Genomic DNA, 18,247 nt, shown 5'->3' with positions numbered 1-18,247 from the left:
CAGTCAGAGTCCACCTGCACTGTTTTCTGTACACACACGAAACACTGATTCAGCTCTAAAAGGACTTTATCAGTCCTTTTATAGGACTGTATAGGAAAGTATAGGAAAACATGAAACTGCACACACTACAATCCTGGGCTGATCAACATGGCCTGACAACACGAAGTAATTCAACACCCTCCAATGCAGTTTAAAGGGGAACTCCACCAATGTTTCACTTTCTGCATTATTCAGTGTTTGACATGTAAACAGAGTCATTCAGAGTAGGTTTGGTGTGAAATGGTTCAGATGACTTCACAGTGGTGGTGATGGGAACCAGGCGTCGCCATGACTACAACACAGATATAGACATTTTATATACCATCCAGAACCACCAGAGAACCCCCACGAGTCTTCTGAACTTTTATATGTAATGCTGATGATGGTAAATCTGAAAAAGTATTTTTCTATGGGGACTATTTTACCTTAGAACACCATTCATGTATCCCTCCTTCATTAATTTGTTAAAATACATTGATTTGAATACATTTTAGGCGAAAGTGTTTTCACAAAACTACCGTAAAACAGCGTCTCAGGCATCAGGCAGTGAATCCATAACCAGTTCATGTAGGAACTTTCTGTGAGGAGCTTTTAGAGGGGGACGTCTGGTTCCCATCACCACCACTGGGAACAGCTCTGACTCTAAGTTTCTCTATGATGGAGCGTTTCACACCAAACCGCTCTGAATGACTCTGTTTACATCTCAACCACGTAATTATCAGAATCAGAGAATCCAGCTTTACTGGCCAGGTCTGCTGCACAGACAAGGGATTTGGTTTTGGTTACAGGAGCTCACAGAGCGCAGAATCAGACAGACATTCACACAGATAATAAAATAAAATAATACAAAATAAAGTGAAATAAAACCTGCATTCCTACCATCACTCACTCAGACACACACACACACACACACACACACACAGTCACACCTGTAAACCTTACATTGTGCAAAGTATGAATCTAAAGTTACATTTATGGCATTTGGCTGACGCTCTTATCCACAGCGACTTACAATTGGATCATTTTTTTACACGGGGGGTGGGGGGGGCAAGGTGGTGTTGGGAGTCTTGCCCAAGTACTCTTATTGGTATAGTGTAGGGCACTTGAACCCCAATCTACAGTGTAGAAGGCAGAGGTGTTAACCACTACACTAACCAACCACTAAAGTGCAGCAGCAGTTAAAGGGTGTATGGTGGCAGAGAAAGGGGTCAATGAGGGGACAGTCAGATAGGTGGGGTAATATGGCAGGTAAATGGAGTAACAGTCAGATAGGTGGGGTAATATGGCAGGTAAATGGAGTAACAGTCAGATAGGTGGGGTAATATGGCAGGTAAGTGGGGTAACAGTCAGATAGGTGGGGTAATATGGCAGGTAAATGGAGTAACAGTCAGATAGGTGGGGTAATATGGCAGGTAAGTGGGGTAACAGTCAGATAGGTGGGGTAATATGGCAGGTAAGTGGGGTAACAGTCAGATAGGTGGGGTAATATGGCAGGTAAGTGGGGTAACAGTCAGATAGGTGGGGTAATATGGCAGGTAAGTGGGGTAACAGTCAGATAGGTGGGGTAATATGTCAGGTAAGTGGGGTAACAGTCAGATAGGTGGGGTATTGTTTTGTGTGATATTTTAACTGTTCAGAGAGTGATGGCTTGTGGGAAGAAGCTCCTCTGTAGCCTGGATGTCCTGAAGCGCCGGCCTGAGGGAAGGAGCTGGAACAGGTGGTGTCCGGGGTGAGAGGGTTGAATTATGCAGAGCTTTTGAAAAATTGGTGGATTTCCTCTTTTAATGTTGTCATTACAAAACATAAATAGAAAATACTGTAATAGATTTTTAGTGCATTATGTTTTGGCAGCAGCGCATTGAGCTCAGCAGGCTGCATCTCCGGCAGCAGCACCAGGCCTGCAGGCTTGTGAAAGGAAAAACTCCCCCATGATGACGGACCTGAGTCTCTGCAGGAGATACAGAGCTGTGGAGTGAAGGTCAGACACAAAAATACTCCTGTTTATTACAGGAAAACACTGCCCTCATACACTGAGGATACAGTGGGAAACTGGGAAGCAAGAGCAGCGCTACACCTGTTAGTGGCTCCGCTTAAACATCAGTGTACGACAGCGCAGACGGATCATTTAGATGACATTACAGAGAGGAAACAGGCAGTGAGGTGGAAATGAGATGGCTGACCCTTTTTATCCTGCACTCTTAAATAAGACTTGGCATATGTGGTGTTGCTGCAGCTGCCTGGCATCTGTTTTATATATATATATATATATATATATATATATATATATATATATATATATATATATACAAAATGAATATAGTGCAAAGCCAGAGCACCAATCAGGGCCCAGCGGTCACTTTGTCTGGAGCTGGTTGTGACCTGCAGCACGCGGTTCAACGTCAGCGCACATAGTTCAACATAAATAATGAACTAACCCCGAGAGGACCCCGGTCGCCCAGCCGGGGAATCGAACCCAGGCCCTCCTTGCTGTGAGGCGACGGCGCTGCCCACCACGCCACCGTGCCACCCTCAAACGATAATGTAGAATCAAAAATTACTCCAGGACTGTCTGTAGTTTTCTAAGCAAATAAACACATTTTGACCAGATAAATAGCTTTTAAATTGTGATTTCCTCATTATTTTCTCTAAAACCGTTACACATATATATATATATATCCGTACATATCTCTGTTGTTGGAAAAACCTTGTATCTCCAATTTTGACGTTTTCCAGTTTTTTACACAATTTGAAAATCCCTGTTACCCTTTACATTGCATGTAAATGTCATGATGAACGGACTAAAAGAAACGACCCAAAATGAGTGAGAAAAGCGTCTGGTTCCATAGACTTACAGTAAAAGTAGAGTAGGTCTTTTCCTTCTACTGTAAAGTTACCATTTTTGAGATACAATAGAGATACATACATACATATTCGCTGCGGTCAGAAGAAAACCTTTTATCTCCAAAATAGTAACTTTACAGGAGAAGGAAAAAACCTACTTTACTTTCAATGTAAGTCAATGGAACCAGAATTTTTCCCATGTCATTCTGGGTCATTTCTTTTAGGCCATTCATCATAAAATTTACAAACAGTATAAAGAGTAAGAGACACTTTCAAATTCCGTTAAAAACTGAAAAATGCCAAAAATGGAGATACAAGGTTTTCTTCCAACGGCAACGATATATACATTCTGTCTTACTCTTAACAAGAGTAAATAAAGTAGAAATAAATATGCACACAGAATAGAGTTAAACCCTATATATTTAATAATAAAATCAGTATGAAATACGAGTAAAAGTGGGAATGTCTGGAAACGTATGTTTTTTGTTTCTAACATACATATTATATGTTATATGGAAGTTATTTTGTTTGTTTGTTTTCAGCTGTTTCGTAGTTTTGTGTAATGCCTTAATTAGAAGTGCAGTGTTTTTGGTTCAAAATGCATTGTGATGTACTTTTGATGTACCATGAGCATTGGCGCCCTCCACTGGTCACTCTGGGTCATCAGCCTCTGGTTACACAGCAGCCCTGATGAGACCCACACCATGAAGTGCTGTGAGGTGCTGCTGCTATTTGGGGTGAGGTGAAGGAGAGGTCTGGGTGGAGGAAGGAAGCGAGGGCTTCCTCTGTTGTTAATGTCAGGAAAACAGAAGTGATGTTCGCCCTTAGCGCAGTAGGCCATCATTTGCCTGCGGTGAATCATAACCAGAACACAGCACCGGGTGACTCATGCATGCGTTTGACCGGCCATGTGGATAACGAAGGGCCATGCGGTGTCCATGTCAGCAGCCTTTACTCGGGGTGTGAGGGTGTTTGTTTCTCCGAAGGCCTGTAGAGCTCAGGGTGAGTCGGGGAGCGATGCTCTTCTGCTGTGACGTGACTGAGAGCTTTAACAGGGGTTTGACAGGCTTATTGCCCAATTACTGTAAAAGGTTCGACAGACAAGCACAGAAAAAGCCACAAGGTAGAAGGAGGGAAGCTTAACTACAGCAAGGGGAAAAGAGGCATTCAGACACTGTGGTGGGTGGTGGGTCATTCTCAGCACTGCAGTAACGCTGACATGCCGGTGGTGCGTTAGAGTGTGTTGTGCTGGTACGAGTGGATCAGACACAGCGGTGCTGCTGGAGTTTTTAAACACCGTGTCCACTCACTGTCCACTCTATTAGATACTCCTACCTTGTAGATGTAAAGTCAGAGACGACAGCTCATCTGCTGCTGCACAGTTTGTGCTGGTCATCCTCTAGTCCTTCTTGGCTGGTCTTCCTGTGTGGGCTGTCAGGTCCTCGCAGTTCATCCAGAACGCAGCAGCACGGCTCGTCTTCAGTCTTCAAAGTTCACTCCACTGCTGCGCTCCGTCTGAAGAACACTTTCACAATGCAAAGAACACTTTAATCATGCAAATGGTTCTTTGAGTGTTCTTTGTTCTATAAAGAACCCTATTTTTTTGCTAATGAAGCCTTGAAGAACTAATGTGCCATTATGTAGAGAATCCTCAAATACATGTAATTTGACCAGGGGGGCCCAAACTTTTGCTTTTGGCCATAAAAAGGAATTATGGCTGTTTTTGTACATAAACCTACACAAAGGTGTAAGATATGGGCCCTCGCTGACTCAGGGTTTATATAATATATCTACCTCTAGATGAGCTAGTTTGAGTGCAGATGTTACTGTATGTTCTTCACGTTGTTTCTCGTTCCTCAGAGTTTAACCGCAGACCTCTGAAGGGTTTCTGCTCCGGACGAGGAGGATGACACACTGGTTCCTGGAAGATGTTTTCCATGTGCTCTCATTCCAGCTCTGCGTTGTCGTGTAAGATGAAACCTCATGAATACCGAGCGCCTCCCCGTTTATTCTCTCACACAGTCAAAACGCCGCCTGACCCTAACATAACTCTGACCCACCTGGGGCTGCTCGGCCGGCTCCGCAGCCTATTTTGCATTATTTGTGTTTAGGTGTGGCTCATGCAGTGGGCCTCAGATCACGTTCGACAGCATTAGCGCCGGCTCAGGCTTGGGTTATGACATGGTAAGAGCGTTTTTACTTCTGTACTTTGAGTTTGAGCGGGTGGGACGTTGAGTTTCAGACAACATGTATGGTTTGGTTTATAAAGCTATTTACTCTCAGTTTGGAAACGAGCTGAAGTGCTCATGAATGAATAGTGCGGTACTTTAGTAAAGTTCATAGAAGACACATTTACTGTCAGTCGTGTGCTCATATGTTCTCCTAACCTTGAGAGTTTTGGAGCCCAGCAAACACATCTTTGTCTTTGATGCAATAACTGCATTACAGTATATATATATATATTTCTCATCATGGTTCTGTTCCGATTTCTTTATTTCTGTTTCATTTCTACTAAAAATGCCCCCTAAGAGCTGAGAAGAGAGCAGAGAGTGCACTCTGAGACCTTTACAGTACTGTAGTTAAGCCTCAGGCAGCCAAGAAAATGGTTTAAAACTATTTACCTGGGTGTAAACATAAACACAGTAATTAATAACAAGAACAGATTGTTTTCAGTAGTTCCTGCTGCATTCTTGTGAGCTGGTTAGAACAGCAGAGGTTCAGTTCTTCTTCTCAGCGCAGTTACATGTCATGGAAAAGTTCAGTTCCACCAGCAGCAGGATTGATTAAACTAATTTAACTTAACTGAGAGTTGATTAAACTGATTTAACTTAACTGGGGATTGATTAAACTAATTTAACTTAACTGAGAGTTGATTAAACTGATTTAACTTAACTGGGGATTGATTAAACTAATTTAACTTAACTGAGAGTTGATTAAACTGATTTAACTTAACTGGGGATTGATTAAAGTAATTTAACTTAACTGAGAGTTGATTAAACTGATTTAACTTAACTGGGGATTGATTAAACTGATTTAACTTAACTGAGAGTTGATTAAACTGATTTAACTTAACTGGGGATTGATTAAACTAATTTAACTTAACTGAGAGTTGATTAAACTGATTTAACTTAACTGGGGATTGATTAAAGTAATTTAACTTAACTGAGAGTTGATTAAACTGATTTAACTTAACTGGGGATTGATTAAAGTAATTTAACTTAACTGAGAGTTGATTAAACTGATTTAACTTAACTGGGGATTGATTAAACTGATTTAACTTAACTGAGAGTTGATTAAACTAATTTAACTTAACTGGGGATTGATTAAAGTAATTTAACTTAACTGAGAGTTGATTAAACTGATTTAACTTAACTGGGGATTGATTAAACTGATTTAACTTAACTGAGAGTTGATTAAACTGATTTAACTTAACTGGGGATTGATTAAACTGATTTAACTTAACTGAGAGTTGATTAAACTAATTTAACTTAACTGGGGATTGATTAAAGTAATTTAACTTAACTGAGAGTTGATTAAACTGATTTAACTTAACTGGGGATTGATTAAACTGATTTAACTTAACTGAGAGTTGATTAAACTGATTTAACTTAACTGGGGATTGATTAAACTGATTTAACTTAACTGAGAGTTGATTAAACTGATTTAACTTAACTGAGAGTTGATTAAACTGATTTAACTTAACTGAGAGTTGATTAAACTGATTTAACTTAACTGGGGATTGATTAAACTGATTTAAGTTAACTGAGAGTTGATTAAACTGATTTAACTTAACTGGGGATTGATTAAACTGATTTAACTTAACTGAGAGTTGATTAAACTGATTTAACTTAACTGAGAGTTGATTAAACTGATTTAACTTAACTGAGAGTTGATTAAACTGATTTAACTTAACTGGGGATTGATTAAACTGATTTAAGTTAACTGAGAGTTGATTAAACTGATTTAACTTAACTGGGGATTGATTAAACTGATTTAACTTAACTGAGAGTTGATTAAACTGATTTAACTTAACTGGGGATTGATTAAACTGATTTAAGTTAAATAAGAATTGATTCAATTGATTTCAATTAACTGAGAGTTGATTAAACTGATTTAACTTAACTGGGGATTGATTAAACTGATTTAACTTAACTGAGAGTTGATTAAACTAATTTAACTTAACTGGGGATTGATTAAAGTAATTTAACTTAACTGAGAGTTGATTAAACTGATTTAACTTAACTGGGGATTGATTAAACTGATTTAACTTAACTGAGAGTTGATTAAACTGATTTAACTTAACTGGGGATTGATTAAACTGATTTAACTTAACTGAGAGTTGATTAAACTGATTTAACTTAACTGAGAGTTGATTAAACTGATTTAACTTAACTGAGAGTTGATTAAACTGATTTAACTTAACTGGGGATTGATTAAACTGATTTAAGTTAACTGAGAGTTGATTAAACTGATTTAACTTAACTGGGGATTGATTAAACTGATTTAACTTAACTGAGAGTTGATTAAACTGATTTAACTTAACTGAGAGTTGATTAAACTGATTTAACTTAACTGAGAGTTGATTAAACTGATTTAACTTAACTGGGGATTGATTAAACTGATTTAAGTTAACTGAGAGTTGATTAAACTGATTTAACTTAACTGGGGATTGATTAAACTGATTTAACTTAACTGAGAGTTGATTAAACTGATTTAACTTAACTGGGGATTGATTAAACTGATTTAAGTTAAATAAGAATTGATTCAATTGATTTCAATTAACTGAGAGTTGATTAAACTGATTTAACTTAACTGGGGATTGATTAAACTGATTTAACTTAACTGAGAGTTGATTAAACTGATTTAACTTAACTGAGAGTTGATTAAACTGATTTAACTTAACTGGGGATTGATTAAACTGATTTAAGTTAAATAAGAATTGATTCAATTGATTTCAATTAACTGAGAGTTGATTAAACTGATTTAACTTAACTGGGGATTGATTAAACTGATTTAACTTAACTGAGAGTTGATTAAACTGATTTAACTTAACTGAGAGTTGATTAAACTGATTTAACTTAACTGGGGATTGATTAAACTGATTTAAGTTAAATAAGAATTGATTCAATTGATTTCAATTAACTGAGAGTTGATTAAACTGATTTAACTTAACTGGGGATTGATTAAACTGATTTAACTTAACTGAGAGTTGATTAAACTGAGTTAACTTAACTGAGAGTTGATTAAACTGATTTAACTTAACTGGGGATTGATTAAACTGATTTAAGTTAAATAAGAATTGATTCAATTGATTTCAATTAACTGAGAGTTGATTAAACTGATTTAACTTAACTGAGAGTTGATTAAGCTGATTTAACTTAACTGAGAGTTGATTAAACTGATTTAACTTAACTGGGGATTGATTAAACTGATTTAACTTAACTGGGGGTTGATTAAACTGAGTTAACTTAACTGAGAGTTGATTAAACTGATTTAACTTAACTGGGGATTGATTAAACTGATTTAAGTTAAATAAGAATTGATTCAATTGATTTAAATTAACTGAGAATTGATTAAACTGATTTAACTTAACTGAGAATTGATTAAACTGATTTTTGTTAAAATATAGAAAGCTTTGATGAATTATATATGCTCACTGAGAGTGCTTTCTGGTCGTTTCTCAGGAGATTGAACCAAAATGGAGAAGATGCTCTAAACCTCAAACCTCAATCAAAAAAAAAAAACAATGTTGAGATTTGTCTGAGACAGAAGAACTCTAAAAGAGAGCTGTTTGGATTTTACTTTCCCTTATGGAAATATTTTAAACTGCAAAGCACCACTTTTTTCGTCATAGTCATTCAGTCAGTGTCGTCTCTGCCACCGAAAGCCTGGTGGGGCGCTATAAACTGTAGGGGCAGCAGCGACTCATCAATACAGCTACAGATCCAAAGACAAACATCAGTCTCTGAAATTTCATGTCAAAAAACGTTTCTCTCAAAGTGACCAATCCATGAATGAATTCGAGTGACAGCACAGCAAGGGCAGGCAAGGAAAGCAGGAGAGTGTTTTGAGCTTCATTCACAGTTAGCCATGTTTTTCTCTTGAACCTTGTTGGACTGAAGGAGCCGTTTCTGTCCTTTCCAGACTGAATGATGGTGAAATCCTCTGGCTGGTGTGTCCCAAACGTTTAATCTCTAATTTCTGCTCTAATGACTGGAACCAGACTCGAGTCACTGTATTGCATTGCTATCATGAGTGGCTCCCACAACTGATGAAGAACAGTGTCTAGCTGCATAGCAACACCCGTAAACAACCAGTAAACAACGTTACTAAACATCTGGATGTATGTAACAAAAAAATGATTTTACCTTCTTGTAAGTCGCTCTGGATAAGAGCGTCTGCTAAATGCTGTAAATGTAAAACCGCTCTCAGTATTGGGTCAATGTGATTGGGCTCCACAGCTGGTTATTGAAAGTATGTTGATCATGTGAAGAGTGTTTTTAACTGCTCTCTTGGTTAGACACTCACTAAACGAGGACTGCTAGGAGAAATAAGTAGAATACTGGCATTTACACCACAACAGGAACAGGAAGATATCTGGAATGTATTTTACAGCCCTACCAAAGTCACATGTAATAATATACAATATTATACACTACTCACAAAAAGTCAGGGGTGTTTGGCTTTTGGGTGAAATTTCAGGCTGAACCTAAAATGCATTCTAACCTTTACAGATGAACTGAATGTGACCTTCTCTAAACTTTTGAATGCGCATCTCCAGCTGTTCAGTGTTTCAGTACTTTTTGCAGTGCTTGCTGTTCTCTAACAAGGAGCTTAACGGCAAGGTGGTGGTGGTGGTGTTACAGTGTGGGCAGGCGTGTCCAGTCAATACAGAACTGCCCTACACTTTGTGAACGGTACAGTGACCCAGTGGCCCAAACTACTGAATAACATCATTAATCCAGTCATCGTGCCTCTGCATGAACAACACAGGCCTCATTTCATCCTCATGGACGACGATGCTCCAGCTCATCGAGGTGGCATCATTAGGGAACGGCTGCTGGAGACTGGGGTACCTCAAATGGAGCGGCCTGCACTTTCTCCAGACCTGAATCCCATAGGAAACCTGAGGGATCAGCTGAGTCGCCATGTAGAGGCTCGTACTCTGTACCCCAGAACCTCAATGACCTGAGAGCCGCCCTTCAAGAAGAGTGGGACTCCCTGCCTCAGCAGACAACGAGTCGACTTGTGAACAGCAGGAGACGTCGTGGTCAAGCTGTAATTGATGCTCAAGGGCGCATGAGGAGTTATAGAGATATTGAGATTGTTTGTTGGGGTCAGTTACACCCACCACTGCTGTTGGCTTTGGTTTCAGTAAATTGTTGGAGATGAGGAAATCACCATCGCGTGCTTCTACTGAAACACCCTACTTTCATGATATAACATCACTGTAGCGTGGACTTTTTACATTTTCCATAAATTTCACCCAAAAACCAAATATCCCGAACTTTTTGTGAGTAATGTAAATATACACTGCTCAAAAAAATAAAGGGAACACTCAAATAACACATCCAAGATCTGAATGAATGAAATATTCTCACTGAATACTTTGTTCTGTACAAAGTTGAATGTGCTGACAACAAAATCACACAAATCATCAATGGAAATCAAATTTATTAACCAGTGGAGGCCTGGATTTGGAGTCACACACAAAATTAAAGTGGAAAAACACACGACAGGCTGATCCAACTTTGATGTGATGTCCTTAAAACAAGTCAAAATGAGGCTCAGTGTTGTGTGTGGCCTCCACGAGCCTGTATGACCTCCCTACAACACCTGGGCAGCTCCTGATGAGGTGGCGGATGATCTCCTGAGGGATCTCCTCCCAGACCTGGACTAAAGCATCCGCCAACTCCTGGACAGTCTGTGGTGCAACGTGGCGTTGGTGGATGGAGCGAGACATGATGTTCCAGATGTGCTCAATCGGATTCAGGTCTGGGGAACGGGCGGGCTGGTCCATAGCTTCAATGCCTTCATCTTGCAGGAACTGCTGACACACTCCAGCCACATGAGGTCTAGCATTGTCCTGCATTAGGAGGAACCGCACCAGCATATGGTCTCACAAGGGGTCTGAGGATCTCATCTCGGTACCTAATGGCAGTCAGGCTACCTCTGGCGAGCACATGGAGGGCTGAGCGTCCCTCCAAAGAAATACCACCCCACACCATTACTGACCCACTGCCAAACCGGTCATGCTGAAGGATGTTGCAGGCAGCAGATCACTCTCCACGGCGTCTCCAGACTCACAGGGCGCCAGTGGCGAATTTGCCAATCCTGGTGTTCTCTGGCAAATGCCAAGCGTCCTGCACGGTGTTGGGCTGTGAGCACAACCCCCATCTGTGGACGTCAGGCCCTCATACCATCCTCATGGAGTCGGTTTCTAACCGTTTGTGCAGACACATGCACATTTGTGGCCTGCTGGAGGTCATTCTGCAGGGCTCTGGCAGCTCCTCCTGTTCCTCCTTGCACAAAGGCGGAGGTAGCGGTCCTGCTGCTGGGCTGTTGCCCTCCTATGGCCTCCTCCACGTCTCCTGCTGTACTGGCCTGTCTCCTGGTAGCGCCTCCAGCCTCTGGACACTACGCTGACAGACACAGCAAACCTTCTTGCCACAACTCGTATTGATGTGCCATCCTTGATGAGCTGCACTACCTGAGCCACTTGTGTGGTTGTAGAGTCCGTCTCCTGCTACCACGAGTGTGAAAGACCACCAACATTCAAAAGTGACCAAAACATCAGCCAGAAAGCAGAAAGGTACTGAGAAGTGGTCTGTGGTCCCACCTGCAGAACCACTCCTTTATTGAGTGTGTCTTGCTAATCGCCAATAATCTCCACCTGTTGTCTGTTCCATTTGCACAATAGCAGTGAAATTGATTGTCAGTGTTGCTTCCTAAGTGGACAGTTTGATTTACTGGGAGTTATATTGTGTTGTTTAAGTGTTCCCTTTGTTTTTTTGAGCAGTGTATATTAGTTATTATACTGCGTTCTTGCACTGATCCACAGCAACATCTGGTGGTGTCAGGCCCCACCGGCCCCCCATGTACAGACATCACTGCATTCAGCCCTACACGAGCATATGCCATGTAGGGCTGCTTGCTTTTTTCGAAAGACAAGAATTTGATGTATTACGTAAACAAAGTTTCAAAACGTTCCTGTTTGCTCTTCAGTCCATTTATAGAAGCTAACCTGGAAAACCAGCCCTTGTGGAATTCATTTTTTGTGATTCACAGAAAAAAACCCCACTGATTTACATAGCCAGCTATTCAACCTACAGCAGTTTAGCTCTGTTCATTCAGCCTGGACTGCTTTTTAATGAGCCACAATGACTAGAACAGCCAATCAGAACAGAGCTCATTTACATACAGCACTGTGCAAAAGTCAGGCAAAAAAGCAGAAACCATATACCTAACAGAAAATGATGCAGAAGCCTCAATGACTAAATATAAAACCTGTTTATCAAGTGTCAGCGAGTCTCTCTTTACCTTCATTCCAGCCTCCACTCTTTTCAGGAGCCTCACTTTCAGCTCCTCAAAGAATCTGCAGACACGCCTCCAAAGCTCAGTCTGAGAAGCTGGTTAGATTTTCTGAACTAATCAAACCCATTCAGTGGTGCTGAGGTCTGGAATCTGGGGTGGTCAGTCCATCGTTCAGCTTCTTTGTTTGATGTGTCCGTCTCCTTTTCTCAGTGAGGTTCTTCTTGATCAGCTACACGTCCTTTCAGACCCACAGCGCTGAGTGGTCTTCTCACAGTGGACAGATGGACAGAAGCACCTGTGGATATTTTCAGATCTGAAGCAGCTTGATGTTCTCCTCTCTCTCAGAGATCAAAGCTTTAAGTGCTGTTTATCTGATGGGGGCAGTTTTGGTGTCGACCAGGTCTTCCAGGTGGTTGTTAGGAGCCACATTTTCTCTGTAGCTCTTAATCAGTTTTTGAGCTCCAGTTTTGGAAACTCCTGTTTTTAACTTTGACTTTCTCCTTCCTTATGCAACTGGATTATCTTGGATAAATGAATAACTTGTACTTAATGGGCATTTTGATTGGAAATGAAATAAATGAAGGTTCTCTTTTGCACAGTACAGTATCAGTCTTAAAGGCACAGTAACAGAAACAGCCTGTTTGAATCTAAGGGATAAAAAGTGGCTGGAAAACGGTCCCATAACAATAAATTATGACCATTTTTGGTAAATAGAACCTCATAACTGAACCACAGGGAAAATATAGTAGGAAAATAAATCCCAGGCCCTTTAATTTGTAAAGAAAAGCTGCAGTATGGCTTTTCAGTTGTGTTTCTGTATGAAATGTGGAATCGGTCACCCACCACTGGCAGAGTGTTATGCGACTGTACAAAAAAACTGCAAGCAACTACAAACATCCCCTCTGCAGGATCTGATCTTATCTAATCTGTTTGAGATTCAGAGCTACAAGTTCAGTCCAGCCTGGTTTTCTTCTATTTTTTTGGTACTGAAAGGAAGATCTGTTCTTTTTTCTGTCATCTGTCATCCTTTTTTTTTACATATTATTGTCTATTATGAGTTTTCATTATTTAGGAATGGAACCGAATGTTGGCTTTAATTCCAAAGTTTCATTAATTCCATGTTAGAATATGCATATCTGATGGTTAAGCATCATATTGCACTGAAAACAGAGCTTCACGTGTGTCATTTCCGCATGAATAAAATACAGCACATCAAGACTATTACAGCCAAAAGTGACTCATCTGAAAACAAAACTGAAAATAGAACATTTTATTCCTGTGGGAATGATGCGCACATCTGAATATCACTGTTCTCAGGGCGCAAATCGCAAAATGAAACGACACCGAGTTCCTACAGTGACAATAAACAGCATTCCTTTCCATTTCCAGAAAGTAACGTTGTCCACTTGTATTGCGAATTGTTTTCAGTTGCTTAGACAAGTGAACAGCACAGTCAAAACACTGCCTTCACTTTGAGAATTATACTCCAATACTGTATAAATAACACAGAATAAATGCTGTATACAGGGTTCCTGAAGGCTGGAGTGAAAGAGTTTCCCACACACAGTCCAGCCTACAATTCGTTTCCAGTCCACAGGCTGTGGAAAAACCCTGTAATTAGTTGTTGGCATGTTAGATTCATATGCTGTGAGACCAGTTTAGTGACTGTGAGTTTTATTGGACTTCATTTGAAATGAACACCCACCTTGTGATCCAATCACTGGCCACTTTAACAGAAACGCCCACCTTGTGATCCAATCACTGGCCACTTTAACAGAAACGCCCACCTTGTGCTTCCAATCACTGGCCACTTTAATAGAAAGAAAAGTGACCACTGATGAAGGACTAGAGGATCAAACTGTACAGATCTACAGTGACCACCAGCACAGTGAAGCTAAAAGACGTAAACCTGTAAAAACAAGCGTGGGACCAGTGCCAGGTCCATATTTGATTATGTGTTGTGTATCATTGATGGCCTCAGGTATTCTAGCTTGGATCCAGCACAGACTCTGAATCAACTAATTAAAAAGATAATCACAAAAAATCTCACAGCTAAACCCCCGTAGAGTTTTTGGATATTTTTAGACAGGCAAATTCATGACACCAATTGCCAGGAGACGGACTGACCCAAACTATGATGTCCCGTTTAACAGACTGTGGACATTTTTCCCCACAGTGTGTTTCTGCACTAGTTCAGAGAAACGGTTGATCCGAATCAGAGCAGCATCCACAGATAATACTAGAGAAAATCAGGACTGACCTCCAGCACCAAAACAAAACACTCCTGACTTAAAAGAACACTTTTCAACTGAAAGCACAAAGATCAAAGCTCCTTTAGTTACAGAGATTAAGATTAGGCTTATAAATGTATTATTACATGTAGCTAATAACAAATATATCATACATATTGGAGATGTAACTACATACGGGTACTTTTATCTTTTACATATAGGTGCATTAATATACACTCTTAAAAAACATGGTTCTTCAATGGTTTGTCAGTAAAGACAGTGGTTCTATATAGAAGCACCATCATTCAAAGAACCTTTTGCATGATTAAAGGGTTCTGGAGAATGTGCTGTAGATGGTTTTACACAGCACCCAAACAGATCCTTCTATCATTACTTGCTGACATTGTACCTATAAAAGAACCCTTTTAGGTGCTAAATAGACACTTTTTCGAGAAGGTTATATATAGAACCATCTACAGCACATTCTCCATTAATTTGAAGAACTCTTTCATGAAGCAAAGAGCCCTTTAATTGTGCATAAGGTTCTTTGAGTGTTATGATTCATGCTTCAATTTCATGCTCCCAACTTTGTGGGAACAGTTTGGGGACGGCCCCTTCCTGCTCCAACATGAGTGAGCACCAGTGCACAAAGCAGGTCCATAAAGACGTGGATGAGCCAGTTTGGTGTGGAAGAACTTGACTGGCCTGCACAGAGTCCTGACCTCAACCCCATAGAACACCTTTGGGATGAATTAGAGCGGAGACTGTGAGCCAGGCCTTCTCGTCCAACATCAGCGTCTGACCTCACAAATGCACTTCTGGAAGGCCAAAAATTCCCATTTTCTATCTTTTCATGGGACGACACTATAGAAATGAAACTTGGATATAACTTAGCCAGTGTGCAGTTTGTATAGTGTGTGTGTGTGTGTGTATAATACATACGAGATTATCACATGTAGGTACTTGCATACATAAGTACATATGGGACATATTATGACATTATACAGTATTATGCATACGTTTGGGCGCCCCAGGTCAAATGACATGTTTTGTTGAAGTGTAAATACACACATCCTCTACAGCAGGGTTTCTCAACCAGTGGGCCGAGGACCACAAGCGGGCACTTTGTCAGTGGTCCATAGTGGGCCTGTGATGGCACTTTTTTCATAAAAGCCAGTGAAAAAAATGATGTAGCATTAAAAAAGAAATATAACATGTTTTCAAGTCAACAACATTAAAACCCTTTGCCTCTAGAAACACCTGACCTTTCACTTGACAATTCATACTGAAAGTTTTTAAAGCAAAACCGTTTTCTTGTGGGTCTTCGTGCTTTCTTGGGATGAACAGGTGGGCGTTTGGGTAGAAAAGGTTGAGAACCTCTGCTCTACAGAGAACACATTTCTGGCCATTTGAAAGCACAATCACTGTTTATTTGCTGAATTTAACACACGGGGTTCAAAAGTTCTGGCCCACTTTGCATGTTGTGTTCTATGTTTCTCCAACATGTTAGAACCAGCAAATCAATACAAACTGTGCAGTAACTCTTGCAGAGAAATGCAATCGTTTTTTTAGCTCCCTGTAGAGAATCACTTAGAAAAGCAACAAAGCATGTAAGTTGATCAGGGGTATTAAAGCTTTTGCAGTAGACTGTGTGTAGATGCATGACCCACATTCTGACACTGTTTAAAAGCAAACCTGTATGTTTGTGTGTGTTTTGTAGAACGAGCAGTGATCGAGGATGAACTGGACGGGTCTGCAGAACCTCCTGAGCGGAGTGAATAAATACTCCACCGCCTTCGGCCGTGTGTGGCTGTCCATGGTGTTTGTCTTCAGGGTGTTGGTGTTTGTCGTGGCAGCCCAGCGCGTTTGGGGCGACGACAGCAGAGACTTTGTTTGCAACACGAGGCAGCCTGGATGCACCAATGTGTGTTACGACAGCATTTTTCCGATTTCACACATCCGCCTGTGGGCGCTGCAGCTCATCTTCGTCACCTGCCCGTCTCTGCTGGTGGTGGCGCACGTCAAATACAGAGAGGAAAAGGACAAGAAGTACGCCGAAGCCCACAAGGGCTCACACCTGTATGCCAATCCAGGGAAGAAAAGGGGTGGGCTCTGGTGGACCTACCTGCTGAGCCTGGTCTTCAAAGCTGGATTCGACACAGCGTTTCTTTACATTCTCTACTACATTTACGACGGCTACGACATGCCGCAGCTCTCCAAGTGTTCGCTGAAGCCATGCCCCAACACCGTGGACTGCTTCATCTCTCGGCCCACTGAGAAGAGAATCTTCACGCTCTTCATGGTGATCACCTCCGCCATCTGCATCTTCATGTGCGTGTGCGAGATGTTCTACTTGATCGGAAAGCGCATCTGCAAAGTTCTCAGGGTCCAACAGGCCAATGAGAGGATGATTGCCGTGGAGCGAGGTGATGTTCCCGACCAGGCAACTCCAAATTCCAAATATATAAGGATAGATCCGACTCTGGGGAGCAACCAGAGCCTGAACAGGACAAACAAAACACAAGCTGCTATGGAACAAAGTACCATTTAATGAGGGAATCCACTGTAAATACAGCACATTAATGGACATGTAATAGATAGTTATATTAACACTGACCACTGCAGTGACGCTGACTTGGTGGTGGTCTGTTAGTGTGTGTTGCACTGGTACAAGTGGATCAGACACAGCAGTGCTGGAGTTTTTAAACACTGTGTCCACTCACTGTCCACTCTATTAGACGCTCCTACCTTGTCGGTCCACCTTGTAGATGTAAAGTCAGAGACGACAGCTCATCTGCTGCTGCTCAGTTTGTATTGGTCATCCTCTAGTCCTTCATCGGTGGTCACAGGACGCTGCCCACAGGACGCTGTTGGCTGGTTATTTTTGGTTGGTGGACTATTTTCCGTCCAGTACACTGAGGTGTTTAAAAACTCCAGCAGCACTGCTGTGTCTGATCCACTCAGACCAGCACCACACACACTAACACACCACCAGCACATCAATGTTACTGCAGTGCTGAGAATGATCCACCACCCAAACAGTATCTGCTCTGTGAGGGTCCTGTCGGATTCTTCACTGACAACTGTATTAGGCTACATGGTCAGCGGATCTGATCAGATGGAAAACGGCCCTTATTCATCAAAGCTGCATAAAAAAGAGCACAGATTTGCTGCTTTTAATGATTTCTGCATTACTTTGGAAAAAGTGGTGATTTGGTGCGTGAAATCAAGTGCCAGCCCACCAGCACTATCATATACAACAAGCACTCGCTAATTTATACAGATATTTCAGTAGGGATCCAATAAAACGCCAGCATTTAGCAGCCATTGGCCACGCTTGTAGGTGGAGTTTTAGGCCGAGCTGTAAGTTCACTGCTCCCCCTACTGACCAAACTTTATAGGGATAAAATTACGATGACTGGAAACGATAAAATGTCATAGGGTTGTTTTAAGGTGGTTAAATGATGTGATTATTTTCCTAAAATAACATTCATAAAATAACTATTTTGCATTGTTTATTTTGTGGGCGGAGTCAGTAGTTTAAAACAAAAGCACAATGTAAAATGTCTTGAAGTGGAACATGGAATACTTACAGCAATTGT

The 18,247-nt window shown here is 41.0% G+C and overlaps 1 protein-coding gene across 1 annotated transcript; it reads left to right on the top strand.

Moving 5' to 3' along the window:
* The first annotated feature begins 4,935 nt into the window (after positions 1-4,935).
* gjb9a (gap junction protein beta 9a) lies at positions 4,936-17,338 on the top strand. The gene is made up of 2 exons (XM_037542124.1): positions 4,936-5,064; positions 16,366-17,338. The coding sequence occupies exon 2, from the start codon at positions 16,384-16,386 to the stop codon at positions 17,194-17,196; it is 813 nt and encodes a 270-aa protein (XP_037398021.1). The 5' UTR covers positions 4,936-5,064; positions 16,366-16,383; the 3' UTR covers positions 17,197-17,338.
* The last annotated feature ends 909 nt before the right edge of the window (positions 17,339-18,247 follow it).

The sequence above is a fragment of the Pygocentrus nattereri genome, chromosome 10, assembly GCF_015220715.1.
Source record: "Pygocentrus nattereri isolate fPygNat1 chromosome 10, fPygNat1.pri, whole genome shotgun sequence".
NCBI lineage: Eukaryota > Metazoa > Chordata > Actinopteri > Characiformes > Serrasalmidae > Pygocentrus > Pygocentrus nattereri.
This window is presented reverse-complemented; position numbering and strand designations above follow the sequence as displayed.